The 21,530-nt window shown below is 49.5% G+C and overlaps 2 protein-coding genes across 3 annotated transcripts; one reads left to right on the plus strand and one right to left on the minus strand.

The window, feature by feature from the left end:
* Positions 1-345: 345 nt before the first annotated feature.
* Positions 346-17,895, minus strand: AIFM1 (apoptosis inducing factor mitochondria associated 1). Of its 2 annotated transcripts, none has more exons than XM_065689333.1 (17): positions 17,792-17,895; positions 16,112-16,254; positions 13,056-13,149; positions 12,079-12,108; positions 10,901-11,013; positions 10,645-10,775; positions 9,874-9,964; positions 9,085-9,169; positions 8,448-8,524; positions 7,142-7,250; positions 6,371-6,478; positions 5,256-5,344; positions 5,035-5,175; positions 4,353-4,495; positions 2,471-2,595; positions 1,732-1,928; positions 346-585 (listed from the first exon to the last, which is right to left on the minus strand). In XM_065689333.1, exons 1-17 carry the CDS (start codon positions 17,868-17,870, stop codon positions 514-516), a joined length of 1,827 nt encoding a protein of 608 aa, XP_065545405.1. In that variant the 5' UTR covers positions 17,871-17,895; the 3' UTR covers positions 346-513. The 2 variants fall into 2 exon arrangements, with proteins under 2 accessions (XP_065545405.1, XP_065545406.1); XM_065689334.1 differs by lacking the exons at positions 16,112-16,254; positions 17,792-17,895 and adding exons at positions 13,305-13,444; positions 15,117-15,170.
* A 53-nt stretch (positions 17,896-17,948) lies between these two features.
* On the plus strand, positions 17,949-21,240 carry MARS2 (methionyl-tRNA synthetase 2, mitochondrial). Its single transcript, XM_065689313.1, has 3 exons — positions 17,949-18,199; positions 18,332-18,666; positions 19,995-21,240. Exons 1-3 carry the CDS (start codon positions 17,995-17,997, stop codon positions 21,171-21,173), a joined length of 1,719 nt encoding a protein of 572 aa, XP_065545385.1. The 5' UTR covers positions 17,949-17,994; the 3' UTR covers positions 21,174-21,240.
* The last annotated feature ends 290 nt before the right edge of the window (positions 21,241-21,530 follow it).

Here is a 21,530-nt window from a genome sequence, read left to right on the forward strand (position 1 = left end):
TTATCTCTGGCCTTAGCAACTCCAAGCCTCACTCCTAATTCTCAAATCCCTTCTGCATCCCTCTCATTCCGGTCACCGGGCTGCCACATGCACTGGGCTTCAAAAGCCAGCTGACGTGGGAGCCACTGCATCACACGCTGTTTCATCCCATCGGGATGCACTTTTCCTTCTTGTCTGACATATGCTGCCAACAGCCAGCAGGACTGCAAGCTCAGCAGCTGGGAAATGCTGCAAGGAAAGAGGTTGCTCCACAGGCTTCTCCGCTACCGCCATGAGGGAAAACCTGGCAACGGCATGCAGCATACTCCCCTTTCACAGCCCGCAATGCACAGCTACAGGACAAAGTTATTTAACTTAGAACAGTCTGACTTTATTGGTGCAAAGATCAGAACTGTAGGTGACTGGAAATATTCTCATGTACTCAGAGGACGGTGTCTGAGGTGAAGGGATGCACGCAGACAGTGGCCCCCCCCTTCCCTACTGACACCTATTGTGGTGTTTCTTTTCCAGAGTTTAGTCTTCGTGGATGTTGAAAAGCTTTGCTACTTCGTTGAGATCATCATGCTCCTCCCCATCTTTGATGATCTGATGGAAGGAAGAACACATTAAAACCTGCACATACTTTAAAGTACCAGTGCTGCAAGGCTGTACCTGTCACCCATCAACACAATGAATTCCTTAGATCTCTGAAGCTCTGCTGATGACAACTTAGGCAGCCCACAACACAACAGTACTTACTACAGCCAAATTTATATGGGAGTCTTAAACACATTGTTTCAACTCCAGCCTGTAGGCAGATAATAATCTCACTACCCCTGTAGGATTTCTTTCTGATGCCTAGGTTTCCCTTTACAGATTTGAAGAACAAGTACCTTCAAACAAGTGATTCACAGCTCTGAGAGGATGAGCCAGCTGGGCTTTTTGCATAACTTAGAGGAGCCCATGTAAGTGGCTTAAACTTGCAAACCTACCTTTTAGATGATGAGATGAAGAGGGCAAGGTACACACTTGGCCCTCTGATTTAGAGGAATGGCTGCTACAAGAAGGAAGGAAATGATCTCTTTCATGGGGATGGAAGTAGTAATAGGTTTGAAGTGCATCCTGAAAGCTTCCGATTAGGTACCAATGGAAACTTCCACAACTAAGAATAGCTCATTTTGGGACAGATCACCTGGAGATGGTATGGAATATCTCTCAAACTACTGAAATTCTCCAGGTGTTAACAAGTGACCTAAGTATAGCTGATCTTACCTTGGAGGATGGAGACTGACTATGGGGGATGGAGACAGGCTAAGCAACTACTCAAGGCTGCTCCTAACCTGACTTTTTATGGCAGGGTATTTAGGATGAGAGTTTAAGATTGTTTTAGACACTTGTAAATCATAAAAAGTAACACAAATACAGGACATTTCATGCTGATGCTCAGCCCATTGTGATTCTTGCCTGTACTTACTGCAGGCCTGAAAATTCAGCCCTGCAGAGGCAAGGTTTGAAACATAAACCTGACTCAAGTTGTTTTTTGTAAGACTTTTGAACAAACATGCAGAAAAGCACAAGGACATCTCCCATAATTCACCTGAGGCAGGGCTACGATTGGATGTTGCACAGCGCCGTTCCAGACACAGCATCTGCATTTATTCATCCTAATTTTCAATTGTAGATTGATTTTTCCACATGAAAATCCCTGACCTAAGCAAGCCTTCCTGTTCAGCACACTCGTCCTGTACTGACCTTTCGAGCAATAGGCATCCTGTTGAAGATGTTCCACAATACGATTCCAACCACAACTTTATCCCTGAGGTAGAAAATGACACCTTTGCCATAGTCTTCTCCCTGCTTTGGAACTTGAGGCGCTGGTGAAGAGCTTGGAGAAACGTGAACTTCTGAGGCTTCTGCTTCTGTCTCACTTTCTGATCGAATACCCGTCCCTAACGCAAAGATACGAGACAGCGAACATCCAGTGCGGAAAAAAGCAGCAGCTTTTTGCTGTGATTGTGAAAGCAGACTAAAGAGTGAGGCTCTGTAACAGCCTGAGGCATTCTCCTTTGAGTTGCATACAGCAAAAGTTAGGTTTCTATAACAGGAGAATGAAGCAATCCTAACGCGAAGCACATCCCTGACAATTCCCAACTTCTTTCACTAAATGGAAAAGACAGTCTATCTCTTTGGGCAGCATATGCAAAATAAAGATGCTTAGAGCCACACAATCTCTTTTGTCCAAAACCTGATTATTTTATGGAGATAGAGGAAACCAAGCTTCCCTGAGAAAAAATGTTGGTAACTGAGATGGTAAGTGTCTTCTTGGAGACAATTTAATATCAAAACCAGCCTTTAAAGCTTGGTCTAGAAAAGAAACAGATTGATGTTTCTTAGTGCTCCACAGTATGATCAGCCTGACTCTGCAGCCACTACAGAGACCCAAAACCTTCCACCCCCTGCCAACAGCTCCCAAGCACAACTACAGCCCTACCTGACTGCTCTGTTGCACTTTTTGGTGTGTCTTTCGCTGTTGCTTTAGCAAAGACTCCTACTGTTGGCAAACTACTGTCAACAAGGCCAATGGCTTCGTACCCCACATTAGGGCCCAGATCACTCCTAGGAATGAAGGAGGGGAAAAAAATTAATAAATCATTTGAAGCATTAGTGAGACAAACACAAGGCAAATCCATCCAGCCCCAAAGCCTTAGTGACAGCACTGGGTGGGAGGGTGGGGGTGTGCAGGCTGACTGACACTGTCTCTTCTGTATACGCTAGGGTGAAACAAGCAGTGAAGATACAGCAAGTCTGAGGCCATCACTTTCTGATTCAACAAACAAGAACCTCAAATACTTAAGGGATGGCTTCCAGGAGCTGCATAGATCTTGGCCCTTTAGGAAGTCAGGCATCTGACCTCAGTACTCAAACGTGGGCACTGGGATGCAGCTCATAGGTACTTGCTAAAACTTCTGTGTTGCTTGCATAGTACCACTGTAACATGGAGCTGGGGCAGAAGCAAGTACTCCTCGAGGTCCTAGTAAGATCATTTGATCCAACTTCTGGCCATGCTGAGTTACAAGCCCCAGATTTTGCAGTACAGACAATTATTGAGTGTGTATTTCAGAGAAAGCATTTAGAGAAGATTAACAACAACATGCGGCTGTCACTCCTCCTTGAATGGGGCACCTGCTGAACATGCACTGGGATGCTTGCAGGAGTCAAAGCAGCTCTGGTTTGGGGCCCAGTAAGTACACTTACTGTGTAAGCGTCAGAAGTGTTCCCAACTATGCTGAGGAAATAGATGCATTACACAAAACAACACGGGTCTCTTATATGTGCATCACGAACTTTCTGGCCAGAGTCCTCCAGCACAGACTGGGCTTACAGAAAGGAATCTCAGTAATGTGCCAGCTAACCAGACCTGGCTCCCAGCAGTAGGTAAGTCAGAACTCAAAAAGGATCCTGAACAAATGTACAAGGATTTCCTGCCACATGCCATGTTTTGAGCCCAGGAGCAGGAAGTGTCACTTGGTGGGGGCTGGCAAGCCCCCAGGGTAACCCCTGCCAACAGAACACACTAGTGCAACTCACGATCCCCCATCACCTACATCTGTGTCATGGGCAAGAGTGTCCTGAAGAAAACCACCCAGCTGAAATGGATGCTTCTGCGGCTGCGCTGAAAAGAGAAGTGGGAAACTCCTCCAGAGTCCGTGCAGGACTCTGGAACCAAGTGGTCAGGTAAATGATGGCAAGTCATAAATAACTATTTTTGAGGGGATTTCTCCAAGTAAAACTTTCCCCCATATTTAAACTCCTGCTAAACTTACATTTCTGATCTTCAGCTCTGGGATTCTTTTTGTGTGTAGTTTTTTGTTTGTTTGTTTTAAAAGGAATGTGTGTTCCAAATCATACAGCAGAACAGCCTATTTTCTCCATACCTCTGGAAAATAATAACCACAAATGCTCCTGGATGCAGCTGCACATCGCTACTAAAGCATCAGTTCAGGTAATCAGCAGAGGTGCAAAACAGCCAACACCAACACACTGTGCTGAGGAACTTGAGATCATTTTAACAGAAAAGCTGCTACTAAGTTCAACCTGCAAATCAGCCTGCTCTGCAGGAAGAGGCTGCTCTTTATGGCTGCTGGCAGAAATGGGGATCTGCAGGAAGGAAAACCATTCTGGAGAGGTCAAGGCAGAGCAGCAAATGTTCAATCCCTTCCCATTCCCTGTGCTTCTGAGAACAATCAGCTGTACAAGCTATTTGCTGAAGCAGCTTTGCTGCACCCAAGAAGCAGAAACCTTTACAAGGTGTATCTTGTCACAGCTCCTCAATGTGGCCAAACACGAAATACCAAAAGAAGAAATCACATTACCAGAACATGGACTGATGCCAATAGGGCTTTGCAGCTCCTGTCATGTTTTCTCCAGCCAGTCTTCCACTCACAACAGCATGATCGTGGTGCTCTACACGTCTCCTACCTAGTTTGATATCATAGAAGCAGGCAGCATCCCCTGCCTTAAAAAGAATCATTCAGTGAGGGTTGAACATTGACACTGAAAGCTTAAACTAATCACAACCAAAAATGGCACTGGGAAGAGAACAAAGTGGAAATATGAACCAGGAGTCTCTAACAAATCCCAACCACCACTGCTGCTGCATCCCACTCCCCAGGCCACACAAGTCCTGGTTTGTCAGCATTTTTCGAAATGCTTTCGAAAAATAAAGACTTTATCAGGTACATTTTTCCAGAAGAACTGAAGTCTTAACTCCCACCCCTCTTACACAGTAGAATAACCCATGCTATCTTTAGGTTACCCCAACTCCTCTTACACAGCATAACTTAGAACACTCGCACCGCTGTTCCCACAGCACAAAGCATGCTGTGGTGCACAAACAGCCTCCATGGCTGCCAGCAGGGTTTATGGTATAAGTGGTCTCAATACTTGTGATTTTTTGCCCCATTCACCTAACCTGGATACACCAACCCCCATAACTCTGTGTGTTCCAACTGCATCAACAGGACCAGCAGACAAATCTCCTCTGCACATACTCACCACCCAGATATTGGAGCGTGCCTGCAGCTCTGCATTCACCCTGAACCCCCCGAAGTCAGAGTCCACCTCCAGCCCAGCTGACTTGGCCAGCTCCACATTAGGCTCCAGCCCTACTGCAGCCACAATGTGATCTGTCTCCACCTGTTTGGGGATTCGTAATTAGAATCTCAATTCTCTCAGTGCTCCTGCAAATTTGTCCCTCTCCCTGCTTTTAAATTTACCTTTCGTCCATCTTTCAGTTTAATCACCAGCCGCTTGCCAGAGACAGAGACAGACTTGACCACGGCGTTGGGCATGACATTAACACCCTCTGGAAGCAAACACAGGGAATGTGACTGCTCACTCAGGGGGAGAATGGTTTCAGCTGAAGGAAGGTCCTCAGTGAAAACACAGGCAGAACAGGGGCTGGGCTAGGCACCAAGAGAGGCCGCCTTCTCTCTGTGGCCTGTGCCACTCCAGTTTGGAGCAAAGCATGATGAGAAAGAAAGCCAGCTGAAAAGTTTGAAAGAGCTACTTAAATGGCAATCAAAAGTACATGTCTCATACGATGACAAGGTGACACCCAAAAGAACTCCCCAAGACAGCCTTTCAGGCACTAAGGACATTCAATTACCTATTGCTCTGCCACAAGCCAGACCAACGGGTCTATCAAGGCAGCTTCCACAAAGTAACCCAGACCTGTGGCTTACCGGGGCCTGCAACCCACAGCCCAGCTACATCCCTTCTCCCTTGATCTCCACTCCACCTACCAATGCACAGGAATATTTTCTGCATTTCATATAGCAAATGGGGAAAAGGTATCTCAGTGGCATTCTGAGCTAACACCAGAGCAGCTGGGCTTACAAAGCTACACATGCATGGGGCTACACAACCCTGCTCTCAAAGTGGCTCTAAGATGACTGCACTAGGCTGTACGAAGTGGAATGATTCGAGGCTAGAGCAACTCAGAAGAGAACAAGGCAGTTACTGTAAGACAACTTTGGTTCCAGATCACAGGAGCTGTTAAAGTAACTCGCAAGTATGTAGTAGGGATCATTCTGTGCAGGAGCAGCCAGAGGGAAAACCTCACCAGCATCAGCACACATATGTGCTTGGTGTTCCCAGAGGAACATCTAAGAGGCCAGAGATTCATGGCAGGTCTGCATTACCCAAGCTGCCTGAACTGCAGCTTGTTCTGTTCTGCACCTGAGCCACCTTAGGGACCTGGTCTTCCTGAGGCTGCACCAGCAGACAAACAGAGAGCTGTATCTCACAGGGAACAGCTAAACAACACCCACTGGCCTAAACACCACAGCTCTGCCACTCTCTGAGGAGGAACCCTGAAGTTCAGCTTCACCTCTTCTGACTTTCTCTGTGGTCCAGTTGCTCAGATATTCTGGCAAGACTTTGCCCATGTTGCCATTCTCTGGAAACAGCTGAATCACCTCCAGGCCTCTGCTTCGTGCTGAAAGGAATGCAAAGAGCTTTACAACCTATGGCTAAAGAGCAGCAGTACAGACTTCAGGACTTGACTTTATGCAAAGAGCTTAACAGAAGTTTCTGAAACGGGGAGTTCTGGCTCCCAGATTTCCCACGGTAGTCACAAAGTGACTGACCATTGTTTCCCATACACCTGCAAACTCCAGGGTAACAGACAGCAGACTTCTACGTCAAACGCATATTGTGCTGGAGAAAACTTCCTGTATCAGAAAACTCCCATAAAGACACTACTCAAAGCTGCACACGCTTGACAGTGAGAGTCCAGCTGCTCATGGCCTCTCTGAAATGCCAGGTTTAAGGTGGCTTTTAGCATTGAGAGAATAAATACAACTTTTTACAGGGTGGAACGACTTTGCAGCACGTGCAGAGCTTACAGGGAGCCCGACTGACAAACCCCTTTGTGGCCACGGGCTGCTTGACAGCTAATGGGAGAGAAAATGGAAAACTAGGTCAGGCCATACAGCCAACACCACACATGTGCAACACGGTTGTTTCAAGCAGACCATGAGTCTGTGCAAAAAATCAGCAGCTGGAGAATGAAGGAGTTTACAACGTTAGGCTGCTTACACGCTTGTCACTTCTGTCAAGGTGACAGCTGAAGCCACACTGCCCGCAGCAGCACACTTACCTCTTCTTCCGAGCGCACAGGCCAGCTCACTGCCAAGAAAGCCACCACCAATGATTGTGATGGACTTGACCTCTCTTGAAATCTTTTCCAGCTTTTTATAGTCCTCAATCTGAAACAAGACATTTCAAATATCCTCAAACAGGAATGGCAGCAGAAGATATTGTTCTCCAATTTCTCCTTCTGTAATAAGAGCAACTCTCTCCCCAGATTAGAAAGGGAGACGTGCTTCTTCTTCATCCTCTTTGTTTACTGCACATGAAGAAACCTCTCTGGCTTCCTAATGTTTGTGCTACCTTTTCCCTGTCCAGGTAATCTCAGATTCCTGCATTTTCCCCTAACTTCCAATAGCAATTACAATTAAATTTCTAGATGAAAATGTACTACAGCACAAACAGTACTACAAGGATGCCACAGCTCACGTCATACGCCTTTCCCTTCCCACGCTGAGCAGATCAGACCTTAGGGTAAGTCCAGCAAAGAGCAGAAAGTTCCCAGATGGCTTCTTATTCCCGATTCATTCCCTGAACTAGACCAAGGAGAATGCTGCATACCTGTCCCCAGTACCATGTTTTCAAGAAAAGCAGAGTTTGTCAGCAAAAACCAACTCTACAGCAAAAACCAGGAGAACACTGACTAAATTCCATGTCTTTTATTCACTTTGTCCCAGGGCATGGGATGAAGGTGAAGAAATACCACAAAGCAGACAGGGATATCGGTTTATCGGCTCATTGGAAAACCATGTAACTCAGTTCAAGAGCTAAGACAGATGCTCAACTTCACACTTAGCTTAACTACAGAGCATGAGAGCAGCCTCTGTCATGTCCCAGGCCAAAGGCCAACCTCTTGCCTCCATGCTGCAGAATCATGGCATGCACTTATTCCGGAGGGGTGGCAGGCTGAGCACTGAGCCAGCTTCCTATGTCTCCCCACAGTCCTGAAGGCACTGGCTGCTCACAGGCCAGACTGCCCTGCAGAGCGTACATTGCTCGTGGTTTTAAAGGGCCTGGAAGGTGCTAAGTCATACAGGAGGGAAACTAAAAAACCAAAAACCAAAACCCAGCCACCAGACAAAAAAAAACCAAACAATCATATCATTGCAGCTCTCAGGCCTGAGGCAAGCAGGGGAGTGCTCAGGTAGACTCTACCCATTTAGCGGCCTTGGGAAAAGAAATAAATAGCAAACAGACTCTTGGTTACCAGCCCAGGGAAGCAGCAGCCAAGGCACAGCTGTCCTGGACCCCGAGCAGGAGCATCCATGGCTCTGTTGTTTCAACCTCACCCCAGGACAGCAGCTGCTGGACATTACCTTTCGGAACAGCGTCAGCCTTTGCTGTACATCTTTTCCTGCTCTTTCAATGGCAGGAAGATTCCTTGGAGAACCACCTGAGGACAAGGAGAAAGAGACTAGTGACACCATGGCCATGTCACTGGCTATCCAGACAATGCAGAGCTATATTTAATCATGACAGTGCTTTCCACGCTGCTACAACATGCTCTGTTCCCTGTTGCCATCTGGGTTTTTAACACAAAAGACCTTCTGTGTGAGCAGTAGGTGACACAGCAGTCACCCACAGAAAAAGATGGGATGCTGTACACCTTGCTCTGCTAACTGGGGACAGCCAGTGCCACTTGAACCACACAAGACCATAGGCAGGACTTGAAGCTGGCCTGTACAGGAGTTCCTTTACTGAGCTGCTACGGAAGTCACCTTTTCCTCCTTTCCTGCTGCTTTTCACAGGGCAAAGCTTTTAACATCCCAGAGCAGCTGGTTTTTGTGAGAGAGGTGAAAAACCCAAAGCATGGGTGTCTATGACTGTCCTTCACATGACTGCTCTGCCAAATGTTCGACATACTGCAGAAATTTCCTTGTCAGATAAATGCCACTGAACTAAAAAGCCTGGCACAAGACAAAGAACAAAAAGTGAAAAACCCCAGCAACTTACCAGTAGCAATTAGACATTTGTCATAGGATATCTGGGTACCATCGCTGAGTTTCACTGTGTTGCCTCTAACATCCATATGTACAACCTGCAAAATTAAACACCCATGCACTGCAGGGAGTTAAACTGCACACACTATTGATTAGAAAAGCAAACTTGGAAGTTACATTCTCACACCTTTAGGTTTAGGGCAGGGGGGAGGAGGGAAGGAAGAAGACCAGAAGTAGGAATTCTTTGACAGCCATCATAGATCAAGCTGATCTTCCCAGGCTCTAAGAAATGGACTTGGACACCTGAGGTAACAGTAACAGGACTTGCTGAAGCCTTATTCTAGCAAGATATAAAAAACTGAGGGCACAAATTAGAAGCCTCACCATAAACTCTTCCACCTTCCTACTGCTTTTGTACAATGTCCTTGCCCACATTATAACCCACTGCTCTGATCACTCTGCTCTCCTTACCTCACCCCTGACTGATATGTAGCCTAGCTCACATTTTATTACACCCTGCTCTAGGCTCTACATATTGTCCTATGCTCAAACCTTAGACTTATCCTTCCCTCTTCCTCATCTTCCCGCAGCCCACTACTCCTCCTCATAGCTTATTCTGCTTTCAAACCATGTCCTTAAGATTAACACAGTCCTTGCTTTATTGTGTACACTTCCCCCAAACTTGTACAATTTCTCCTCAGCCAACCCTCCACACCACCACCTGCACTTGTTTAGCTTCAAGCAGAAGCTCTGCTTGGGAAGAGCTGCATGATGCTGGAACAGCAGTTTGTGTTGTACCCACCTTCTTGCCACAGAGAACTGCTACTCCACCATTTTCTACGTAAGGCAGGTCACGGACAGGCACATAGAATGACGGTGGCTGGAAATAGATACTGAAACAAGCTCCGTTATCAAATGGGTTCCACTTTGGGATACCAGCAATTACCAATAATACCAACACACCTCTGAGCATCTATAACAAGCACCAGAATTCTTTTTTATCTATTTTTAAGAATTAGGGTCTTCACATTGTTGGAGTTCAAGGGTTTACTCAGTAAGGCTTTATCACAAAAATCAAATGCAATCCAGGGTCCCTGGAGCTCTGCTCTGCACTGTGAGCCTATACCCTCACTTTATTAACTTATTTCACAGGATTTCTGCCAGGGGTGGTGTGTGTCTCAGGGAATCCCAGCAAGATTCAAGAAGTGCTAAGTTCTGAGCTAACTCTCATGTGCAGCAGCACTGGCTGCACCTTTCAGTCTGCTCCTGACTTGTCTGTAACATCTCAGCATCACTGGGAAGCCACATGGCATCTCAAGGGCTCTCCAAGCAGTCAGCCAGCTACTCCAGTGCAAAATAACACACATGCTGTGCACGCAGGATGCAGTGCCCTGTCTTGCCTTTGATCAGCCTAGTGACATTGTAGAGAGCAGACAAACAAGAAATCTACCCAGTGATTTGTCCACACAGCACTCTGGGGTCCAACGTGGCCCTCTCACAAAACCAGCTTGATCATTGTCAGCTTTTCCTTAAGCACTCTCGTTCATCCTTGCTACCCGCCAGGGACACGTACCTCCTCTCCTTGCCATTCCACTGTCTGAATCGCAGAGTCTCTGTCACATTTGGATCATCTGAAAACCACAGTTCTTTGGAGAGAGGAGGGCGCATATAGGGCAGGGCAGGATCTTCAGACACAATCAGCACCTTTAATTGGTCATTAAACACAGCAGTTGTACAGATGCCAGGCAAATGGCAAAACACACAACAGAAGCTCTGAAGCAAGCACAGTATTCAGTCATCCACACAAGTCTGCTCTGGGTATCTCTTACCCGGGCACCAGGGTCACGAGCCCGAATGGATCTGGCAGCAGCAAAAGCAGCAGTTCCTCCACCAATCAGCAGGAAAGGAACGTGAGATGGGACCTCAGGCTGAGCCCCAGGAGCTGTAGGTGACAGATTGGACAGCTTACTGCAAGTTCAGCAGGGAAAATGGCACAGCCCAGCCCTAAAGAACTGTATGCCACCAGATGCCTCTCCCATACAGCCTTCCTTTGGCAAACTGCCCCTCAAATACCCCCCACCCCAAATACTTCCCAAGAACCATGCTGCTGCTTCAAAGCTGGCTCCCTGCACAAACCAAAATGTCAGCTTTCAACAAACTACCTTTTCTAAGCCAGATCTGCACAGCCCAGCAGCAGTCGCAGAGTTTTGGAACAGTCTTGTAGCACAGCTTTCATCGCAGGGCTTTAGCTCCTCTCTTACAGATCTACTTTTCTCTGGTTTAGGATGCTAAGAAGAATGATCTATGCAACAGCTTGAAACATCACTATTTGGAGAGCCTGTTAACAGGTTTGAAGCCTCACGGTGAACCTGTGCTACTTGTTCAGCAGATTCTCAGAGAGCTTTCTGTTATGAATGCATCAATTTAAGAATGCTGCTTACATGTGCAGAGCTGGGAGAAGTGGTTGCAAAGTCAAAGACCCACAAAGTCTTCATGAATTTCCAGCATTCAATACACAATTTCAGAAGCTTCATGTAAGATCAGGACATTCTCTGCACAGTAGATCCACGACAGCAAAAACATGCTTGAGCTCTATTCTGGCCAAACAATGTGCCAGAGAGCCAACGGTGCCTTTTTGAGCAGGACAAAGCTCAAAAATAAGTCAAAACACTGGGAAAGGAGACATGGCCCAGGTGTTATTCAAACCAGAAAACGATTTTTGAAGTTCTTTGGAAAACAGGAGCTGAAAAGTGTCTGATCCAGCTGCACGTCTTCCTTAACCACAAACCAACTGCGAGCAAGAACAAAACTCTGCACTGGCCGTTCAGGGAACGGTTTGTAAGAAAGGAAAGTTCCCTAAAACACCATGAGAATTCTGAAAGGAGACCAGGTTTTGAGTTCCTACCAGGATGCGTTTCCTCCCACATGCAGGTCCTGTCTCTAAGCAACACACAGTTAAACCATACGCAGGTATAAAAGTTAGTTAAATATTACCATCGAGACTCACCTGCTCTGCCCTGAGCAGCAACATCTGTATCTGAAAGAGAAGACAGCAGCTGAATTCAGCAAAGAACAGGGACACTGCAGGGAAGAAGCTGCAGGTCAGGGCTGACCCAAGGACACCAAAGGATTCACCAGCTCTCCACTACAAAGGGACAGAGCCTCCACAAACATAGACTTACCAAGACCTCTGCTTCAGCATTTAGGCTGTGTCTGTCCCCCAGCCTCAACCCTAATAAAAACATTCCATCCTTCAAACCAAAGCAGTCAGTTTTCTGTCCTGCCTACAGGATATTCTTTATGTGGGTTTCCTAGTAAAGTGACATACCAGCTCTCTGCTCTATGGCCTAAAGCCACTGTTATTACTAAATATACAATCCTCTGGCTCAGTGGTTCAGACAGATCTCATAAATTAAGAGAGAACTTCCATGAGCAACCTGTGCTCCACATAAAGCCTGCAAAGCATCAAGAGCCTCACTAATTGCCCCAATTCCTCCCTCTACATGCAGCCCAAGCAGGCTGCTTCTCACATGCCCAGCCCACTCTACATGGGACAGGAATGTAGCACAGCACGAGGACTTTGTGCTGGCAGACCACATTATCCCTGTGGAATCACAGTGTCTTTGCCAGGCTGCGAAAGGGTAGAAGCTAAAAGCAAGGATAGCTCTTTCCTCCTTTTATCACAGAAGGCACAAACAGCTGGAAGGAGCCCTGAGAGACATCCTACTTTAACCTCATGATTAACTGTAAAGCAAAGCCTTGTTCTGGGCCATGGAAAGCTAGCACCATCTTCTGTGCTGGGAAAACATGGGAATCACAAACAGCAGTGTACACACTGAGAATGACAATGCTGTGAAGGCGTAAGCATGCAGCTTACATTAATCTGTGTTTTCAGAAGGGATCTGTTCCATTTGTTTTAGAGGTCTCAAGTTAGCAGCTTATGACAAACAGACCCAAACACAGAACCATCAGGCTCGTACCCACCAGGAGGAGACGATGCCTTTTCCTGAGACCGCGTAGTTATCGTTGTCACCCGGCTGGTGAATCGCTCTTTGTTTTCTCGCAATGTTTTATATACCTGGAGACAGACAAGGAGATATTTACCTTATGCACCTCACAGCAACAAAGCACCATGCTGCTTCTGCCCCTCCTCCCCCCTGACAGGCTTTTGTCCATCCTGCTTGCTCAGAAAAGGCATCTGCTGTCTATTAAAGCACATGGACCAAAATATACCTCACTGAAAGGAGTGCCCATAAAGGTACGTGTGTATAGCTGCGAGAGGAATGTGCTCAGCAGACAATTTGCTCTGCGTATGGTGTGATGAATCTCAATTGTATGGTTGTTTTCCTTAAGCAATCGACCTTGCTGCAGACCTGTTTTGAAAGGGACCAGATACCACAATGGCAATGCAGTCAAACCAACTCCAAGGCTATTTGCAAGCCAGGCCATGGCACAGCAGGAAGACAAATTCAAGGCAAAAAGCAGCCCCCAGCTTCAAAAGCAGCTGGGCAGAACAAGCAAACAACCTCACTGGCCTTCTTTAGGCCAGATGTTACAGCAGTAACATCACCGAGGTTGGCAGTGCCCTTCAGACACAGAGCGTGGCTGCTCTAGGCAACAGCCTCTGGCTGGAAATGCTTCCCAGGTCTGCTGACCTGCTGCCTGTGTGTCTGCTGAACCAGGACACAGTGTGAGCATCATCTGCATGCCTGGAGACACAATTTAGTGGCACAGACAAGTAAGGAATGCCCTTTTTTTGCTGACTTCCAAAAACTATTGCTAATCTAGAAAAGCAAAGAACAATGCGACCGCTGGAAGCAGGTCAAAGCATATTTGCCCCCACAGTTAACAAATTAGAAGGAAGCAAACAATTTTAAGGCAAAATCTAGCCTTGCTAATAATGCATAAGTGCGGGATGTTAACTTTCATTTTACAGTGTTCATAAAAGAGAAAAATACCTTATCCAGACAGTCTGAAACACAACCACCTATCCACTTACTGTATTCTGAACTGTGACAGAACATCAAAACTGGGACATTTCCAGCAGCAATAAAAGCCTCCTAAATGTGAAGGCACGACTGGTAATGCTGCAGCTGGTGCCATCGACTTAGTGCTTGCTAAACCAGGGTCCTGACATCCAAACTGCATTTGAGCAAAAGTTAATTCCTTCAGGGAACTGAAATCTTTGACTCCCCAGACATTTTGCATCTTGCCCATCTCCACAATTAGGTGTTCTATACCACACCAAGGAGTCTCAAACAGGATGAGGAATCTAATGCCAGGCACGAAAAAGATCACAGGCAGACAAAAGCATATCCAAGGAATGGAAACATGGTCAAAAACATCAGAAAACAAGAACGTGGTGTTGGTAGAATCAAGATATTTTAAAGCCTTTTGCTTAAGCAGATAAAATTCAACATTAACAAAACTACCTCTGCCTCTGCAAGCAGAACCATGAAGTTCTAAGCAAGGTGAAGAGCAGCACACAGCAAATGAAGTCTGATCCCTTTGAAAAACCTGACTATTGTACTCATGCAAAATGTCACATCAGGTCTTCAGGATACCTGTTTCCAAAGGGACAATGCCAAGCTCCTTCTAGCCAGAAACAGCTATGTGCTGTAATGGAACAATAGTTCTGTGCTCTGCTCTGAAGACATCACCCAGTTGGACAAGTTTTGTTTCCTCTCCTCCAGCATGCTCATATTTAGGTGACTGTTTCCTTTTTTGTAGGCCAACGTTACTGGTATCAGAATAGATGTGTTAATTTGTGCCTTTCTGTTGGTTACAAATCAAAGGCAGCAGGTTTGGGGTTTAGATTTATTCGATAGGGAGAAATTAATTCTAAGGCAATTTCTCCAACTAAGAACTACAATTTTGAGACTACCAAGTTTGTAAGCCTAAGCTACTTGACAATGCCCCTTGAAATTAAGTATCTGAAGCCCCAAAGCACACAGTAAAAGGCTAAGCTGGAATGCCACACAGAAAGGTGCCCTCCCTCCCTCCCCCCTCTCACCCCATTAAACCATATTTATTTCAGTGTCTTACATAAGCTCCTGTCCCAGTGACTGTTCCTCCTACAATTAAGTATAACAAAAGGTTGCTGCCAGCTTTGCCAGGAACACCTGAAGACGTCAGTGATCTAGAAGGGCATCTTAGATGATGACATTGCAAAACTGTAGGCGAAGACAGGCAATGAGAGAGAAGAGAGGGAAAGAGCTGAGTGTTAAGGACTCTTGATTAAACAGAACTTGGGAACAGCAGAATGTGGTTTGTAATTTCAGTTATCCCGTTTGTCAAACAGGGCAGCAAGGCACAGCAAGGAAGACTGAAAAGGAACAGGAAAAGACCTTTCCTGCATGCAGTACAGTGCTGTGAATTGTTTCATTTCCCAGAAGCCTTCTGCATGTGAAGAGTTTCATTAGAAGAAATGAAGACTCAGGACTTTTACCAAATATGATCCTTTACGAGAAGGAATTTTGAAACAAAGATTTGTATGACATGAACTTTGGACCATCCACCCCTTGGTAAGGCTGCTAGGCTTCGGCTTCCTGGGAATGTGTTTTACTCTCCAAGTAAAGTTTTACCCTTCTGAATCTTTTGATCAGGACACAAGTGTGTGGCCACCAACTTCGGGTTGATTTGGTGCACTTTCACAAACTAACCACTGATGTTCTGAATTGAGATTTCGCAAAGAATGGTTTACTTTGGTATTAAAAACATCTACCATCCAACTCTCCCTGAACTACATGCTAAGAGCACATACAACAAGGAGAGCTTTGGTTTGTCACAGTATGTTAAAAAAAAGAAAAAAAGAGTGCCTTCACAGCAAAGAAACCTAAAAGGTAACTGAAATTACAGTTAAAAACCAATTCTCATCAGAAGTTAATCTCCAGCCAGCTTAGTTGGCTCCCCTAGATGTTTTTCTGAAGGAAGATATAGCAGCAGAGATAAAAAGCTCAGTAAAGGTATCTGAAATAGAGCAAACGGTTGACAGGAGAGATGTATGTCAGCTTCTTTCCATGAACTACCTTTCTACTTACATAGGCACCCGCTCCTAATGTTGACAAGCCCAAAATAACGGCAAAACCCGAACTAGCGCCGCTGCCCCTGGGCGCGCTGGAGCCAGCCCCGTGCATGCTCTGCTGCCGCTCCACCGGAGCGCTCCAGCGCTGCAGCAACTTGCCTGAGGAACACAGTTCATTAGAGAAAAACACAGAGACCATCAATACAAGGGCATGGGTTGAAACTGAGAGACCAAGTCGTTTCTGAAACCAAAGCAAAGAAGGTGCTGCTTTAAAAAGCCTAGCACCACATGTGAGTGACTGCACTCAGTTATTCCCTGCCACAACAAACGGCTCCAGGCAGCTGTGGATGCCAAAACCACCTGCAAGATCAAAGGGTCACTGAGCAAATTAATAGCAGGAACATCTACTAGGAAGCTAGAAGGAGTATCTCCAGCTGAAGAAGCCTTCAGGCTACGCATTACTGGGAGAAGACATCAGAGATACCCAGGTACTGCACGTCTGCTGCTCTCACATGCTCCTCCAGGCCCCAGACTCAAGATGCACTTAACATCATACAGAACCATAGAACGGTTTGGGTTGGAAAGGGCCTTAAGACCACGAAGTTCCAACCACCTGCCATAGGCAGGGACGCCTCATACCAGATCATGTCGCCCGAGCCCTGTCCAACCTGGCCTTGAACACTGCCAGGGATGGGGCAGCCACAGCTTCTCCGGGCACCCTGTGGCAGCACCTCAGCACTCTCACAGGGAAGAGCTTCTGCTTTATATCTCACCTGAACTTCCCCTGTTTGAGTTTGCTCCACCACATGCAAGCAGAGACGAACATAACCTTGCCAGAATAAGCCGTAGCTACAGTTATCCCAGCAAAAAAATCCCTTTGCCAGCACAGCTCATTCCCCTGAGATGAGCCTCCAGCAGAGAGGGGCTTCTGCTGAGAAAAGGGCCTTCCAAATGAAAAGAAGGAGCAAGGCTTCTGCGTCCAGGCGAAGGCAGCCACCGGCACTCAAGACACAGAGTGTGCCTACACAGCTCTGACTTTGGATTTCACTGTAACTCAGTCACAGACCCACTTGTCCCAACGAGATCTTTAAGCAGAGCCATCACGGGGGTGGCTGGGAGCACTGTGCTGCAGAGCAGCTGAAGCTGGCCTAAGCGGCCGGGCTCTTCTGCAGAACGTGCTTCTGCCTCATGCAGAAAACACCTTCCTCCTGCTCCTGCTCTGCCGCCTGCTCCTCGCCCAAGCGCACAGCTCCGCGCTGTAACCCCGCAGCGAAACCGCAGGCGCTCGAACGGCTCCACCGGGCTCAGCGTTTCCCTTCCCGCACCTAGAGCGCCCGCACCGCACCAGCCGCTGCCGCGACCGAAGCGGACCGAGGCCCCGCCGCCAACGGCGCTGCTGACGAACCCGCTCCACACCGGCGGTGCCCGGGTGCCCTCTGCCCGGGTAACGGGCGCCCAGAGCTCCCCCGGCCGAGCTGCGGCCCTGGACGCCGCCGTTCTACAGCGCGCTGCCCGCGGGCGGAGCGGACCGGACAGCCCCGCCGCGAAAGGGAAGCCCCGGCCCGCGTGGAGGCGGCAGCCAGCGGCAGGGCCTCCCGCCTACGCCGCTCACAGCCCCCGCCCGCCCCCCCCCCCCGAAGGCCGCGCCCCGGGCACGGTCCCCCAGGTCCCCCAGGCCCCCCCGGCTCCGGCTCACCTGCGGCGGCGCGGCCCCGCGGTGCGGGGCTGAGGGGCCGCAGGGCCCGCGCCAGCCCGGCAGCGCCGCAGCGGAACATGTCTGCGGCGGCCTCGCGCCTGCCCCTGCGCGCGTGCGCCGCCGCCCACTCGCTATTGGCTGCCGCCGCCGCGCCCCCGCCGGCTCTGCCGAGAGACCCCCTCCGCGCCGCTGGTGGCGCCGCCATGCTGCGCGCGCCCTGCCGCCGCCTCCCGCGAGCCCCCCGCCGCGCTGCCTGCACCGGACCCGGCCGCCGCCTCCTGCTCTCCACACCCATCTTCTACGTTAACGGGCCGCCGCACATCGGGCACCTCTACTCCGCACTGCTCGCCGACGCACTGCATCGACACCGCGGCCTCCGCGGCGCCGGCCCGGGCCGCCTCTCCACAGGTGAGTGTGCGCCCGCCGGGCGCCGCTGCTGCCCCGCCTCCCGCGGGGCTGTTCCCGTGCCCCGAGGCCCGTGGGGGGTGGTTGGTCCCGCTCCCGCTCTGCAGCCCCCCCCCCCGCTCGCTGCCGTTGCAGGGACCGACGAGCACGGGCTGAAGATCCAGCAGGCTGCGGCCGCCGCAGGGACATCACCCCCGGAGTTCTGCGAGCGCGTCTCGGGCCTCTTCCGCCGGGCCTTGGCCCAGGCCGGCGTCTCCTTCACCGACTTCACCCGCACCAGCCAGCCCCGGCACCAGCGAGCTGTGCAGCGCTTCTGGGGAGCCCTCCGGGACGGCGGCGCCCTCTACAAAGGCTCCTACGAGGGCTGGTACTGCACCCCCGAGGAGTGCTTCCTGCCCGAGAGCCAGCTGGCCGACAGCAGGGACGCGCAGGGGCGGCCCTGCAAGGTGTCCCTGGAGAGCGGCCACCAGGTACGGGCGCCGTCCCTCTCCCACGGACGCAGCGCTCGGTGCGTTGCTGTGGCTAAATCTGGGGGTGTTTAATGCTTCCTGCGGCCTTTTGTGCTTCATGTCAGGCGAGGCTTGCCCGTGTCTCGCGGAATGCCTCCTCCGTGTCTGTAGTGGTGTGTGGTGAGCAGGGGAGCACTGCCAAAGCCCCACGTTGCAGCCGTGGGAAGGATTCAGCTGGGACTGGCTCTGCAGTCTGCTGGCCTGGAAATGGGGCTTGTAAGTGGTAATGGGGGAAGTTTGCTGTGCAGAAGGGTGAAGGTGTTCTGGGGAAGGGGGAGGTTCACATCTGTTTTGTGAGGCGATTCCATTTGGCTTCTGGACAGCTTCTGTCAGTCTTGTTATGTGGGTTTCAGCCCTCCATAAACCATTGTAACACTACAGGCCTGTGCTCTGGCCTGATGATTGCACAGTGATGGAGCCAGGAGTGTGGTGCCTAACCTAGAGTCTCTGCCACTGCATTTTCTGGGGTGTCAGGACTTACGTGGTTTAATCCAGCAGTTGTAGATAATTGTGCTTCAGAGGTAGGCAGAGGTTATGCTGCTGTGATATTTGTATGAGCCTGGGACACAGGAGTGTTGGTTCACGCAGAAAGGGGTGTGCAGCACCTAATGTAGTTATGAAAGGGATAATTTTTCAGCCCAAGAAATCATTCTTTATATCTGAAATAGTCAGCAGGATTCAGAGGCAAACTGAGGACGATTACCTGCCTTAGCTGCCTGGCAAACTGTCCAAGAGAAACAGTGTGGATGGAGGAGAGAAGGTCTTGCAAGGTGGTGTGAGAGGAGTGCTGCCAGTGCTGTAACATGGTGACAGGCTAAGGAGGTTAGCAGCTGAGATGCACAAATGCTTAAACTGGGGGAAAGGAGGAAAGTAGTGCCCAGGAGGAGGGCAAAGCATGTGCCAGGGGTGTTCCTGAGCAGTAATTAACTGGTTTTAGCAGTAATTGTGTTGCCTTCTTGTGATTTCTATTGCATAACTATGCTTGTAATTCTTGCCTGTTGGAGGCAGAATACCTTCCTGGCAGGCAGGAAGGTATTCAGGTATTCCTTCCCTGGGGGCACGAGCACCTTCAAAAGTTGCTGCTGAGCCATCCCAAGTGCCTGAGGCCTCAGGGGAGAGCAGGTTCTTGCTGGTCGTAGAAAGCTGCTGGGGGTTCACACGTGTATTGGGGAGCACACCCAAAAGCAGAGGAAACATGGGACAGCCGCTTGCTGAGAACACTGCCTGCAAATTGGGAAGCTGTTTGTGGCATGTTTCCACTGTCATTCCTTCTGCTCCTGCCTTCCCAGGTGCACTGGACCAAAGAGGAGAATTACATGTTCAGGCTGTCAGCGTTCCGGGATCCTCTATGGAAGTGGCTCCGGGAGAACCCACACGCCATCTCCCCTGACCCTTTCTACCAACGCGTGCTGCACTGGCTGGAAGAGGACTTGCCAGACTTGTCGGTCTCTCGGGAGAGCAGCCGGCTGCAGTGGGGTATCCCTGTCCCCGGTGACCCAACACAAACTATTTACGTGTGGGTAGATGCCCTGGTGAACTACCTGAGTGTGGTGGGCTACCCCACGGCACACGGGGAGTGGTGGCCAGCTGCACACCACGTTGTGGGCAAGGACATTCTCAAGTTCCATGCTGTTTACTGGCCAGCTCTGCTGATGGCAGTGGGGCTGCAGCCCCCTGAGCAAATCCTTGTGCACTCCCACTGGACTGTCCGCGGGCAGAAGATGTCCAAAAGCCTGGGCAATGTGGTTGACCCCTTCTCCTGTATGGAGCAGTACACTGTGGATGGGTTTCGGTACTTCCTGCTAAGGCAGGGCGTGCCTGAGCGGGACTGTGACTACTACCATGAGAAGGTACTTAAGGTGGTGAATTCAGAACTGGCAGATGCACTTGGGGGGCTTCTGAATCGGTCCACAGCCCTCAGCATTAACCCCAGCAACACCTACCCTTGTTTCTCAGAGTCTTGTTTTCCAAAGGTCTCAGATTCCAGGGAGGCAACAGGCATGGGCAGAGCTTCTGCTGAAGACTATGAGCTCCTGACATCTGTGGCTTCTCTGCCTCTGCAGGTGGCTGGTTACTTTGAGGGTTTCCAGATCTACAAGGCTTTAGAATGTATCACCCTGTGTGTAAGGCAGACCAACAGTTTCTTCCAGAGGCACAGGCCGTGGAAACTTGATCGGAAAGACCCTGCTGAGCAGCTCTGGCTTGACACCATCATCCATGTCACTCTGGAATGCCTGCGCATCTTTGGGACTCTGCTGCAGCCCGTGATCCCACACACTGCGGACAAGCTGCTGTCCAGGCTGGCTGTCGAGCCGCAAGAGAGAGCTCTCTCCAGTTTGACATTTCTACCTCGCTACAGTGGGAAGCCATGTCCCTTTGAGGGGAGGCAGCTTGGACCAGATACTGGTGTCTTATTTCACAGACTAGAGAAGTCAAGGGAGCATCAGAGAGAAACCAAGAGGCCGTAGTCCCTGGCACAGAGCTCCTGCAAATAAAAGCCTCCGGGAATTCCGGAGAATGTTGTCTTTCTTAAAAGCACGTTCCTCCCATCTCTTGGAGGGGTATTAAGTGGATGAGGGGAAACCAGGACGGTGCTGGGCTGTGCTGCGCTGCCCAGGCGACCGGCTCAGGCCTCTGCCCACCACGGGGGGGCGGGTGGTAGGTAGTGTGAGCAGCTCAGGGCTAGAGGAGGACCGCTCGGGAGCGAGCACCGGCCCGGCCCCGCCCCGCGCCGGGCCTGGTGCGGTTGTGGTGTGCCAGATATGGCATGGGGGTGGAGCCCTGCCATACACGGTGCGAGGGGGCGGGATAGCGGTGTGCCGTAT

Source organism: Lathamus discolor, chromosome 9, assembly GCF_037157495.1.
Source record: "Lathamus discolor isolate bLatDis1 chromosome 9, bLatDis1.hap1, whole genome shotgun sequence".
NCBI lineage: Eukaryota > Metazoa > Chordata > Aves > Psittaciformes > Psittacidae > Lathamus > Lathamus discolor.

Bases quoted from the DNA above. Each gene is read 5' to 3' on its own strand.
- AIFM1 (XM_065689333.1), bottom strand. From the start codon at position 17,870: ATGTTCCGCTGCGGCGCTGCCGGGCTGGCGCGGGCCCTGCGGCCCCTC. The intron at 8,525-9,084 runs GTAAGTTGCTGG...CCTTGTCCTCAG, and splicing joins CAAATGTCTAATTGCTACTG to GTGGTTCTCCAAGGAATCTT. The intron at 2,596-4,352 runs GTAATGTGATTT...CTTCATTCCTAG, and splicing joins TGGCATCAGTCCATGTTCTG to GAGTGATCTGGGCCCTAATG.
- MARS2 (XM_065689313.1), top strand. From the start codon at position 17,995: ATGCTGCGCGCGCCCTGCCGCCGCCTCCCGCGAGCCCCCCGCCGCGCT. The intron at 18,200-18,331 runs GTGAGTGTGCGC...CTGCCGTTGCAG, and splicing joins CCCGGGCCGCCTCTCCACAG to GGACCGACGAGCACGGGCTG. The intron at 18,667-19,994 runs GTACGGGCGCCG...CTGCCTTCCCAG, and splicing joins CCCTGGAGAGCGGCCACCAG to GTGCACTGGACCAAAGAGGA.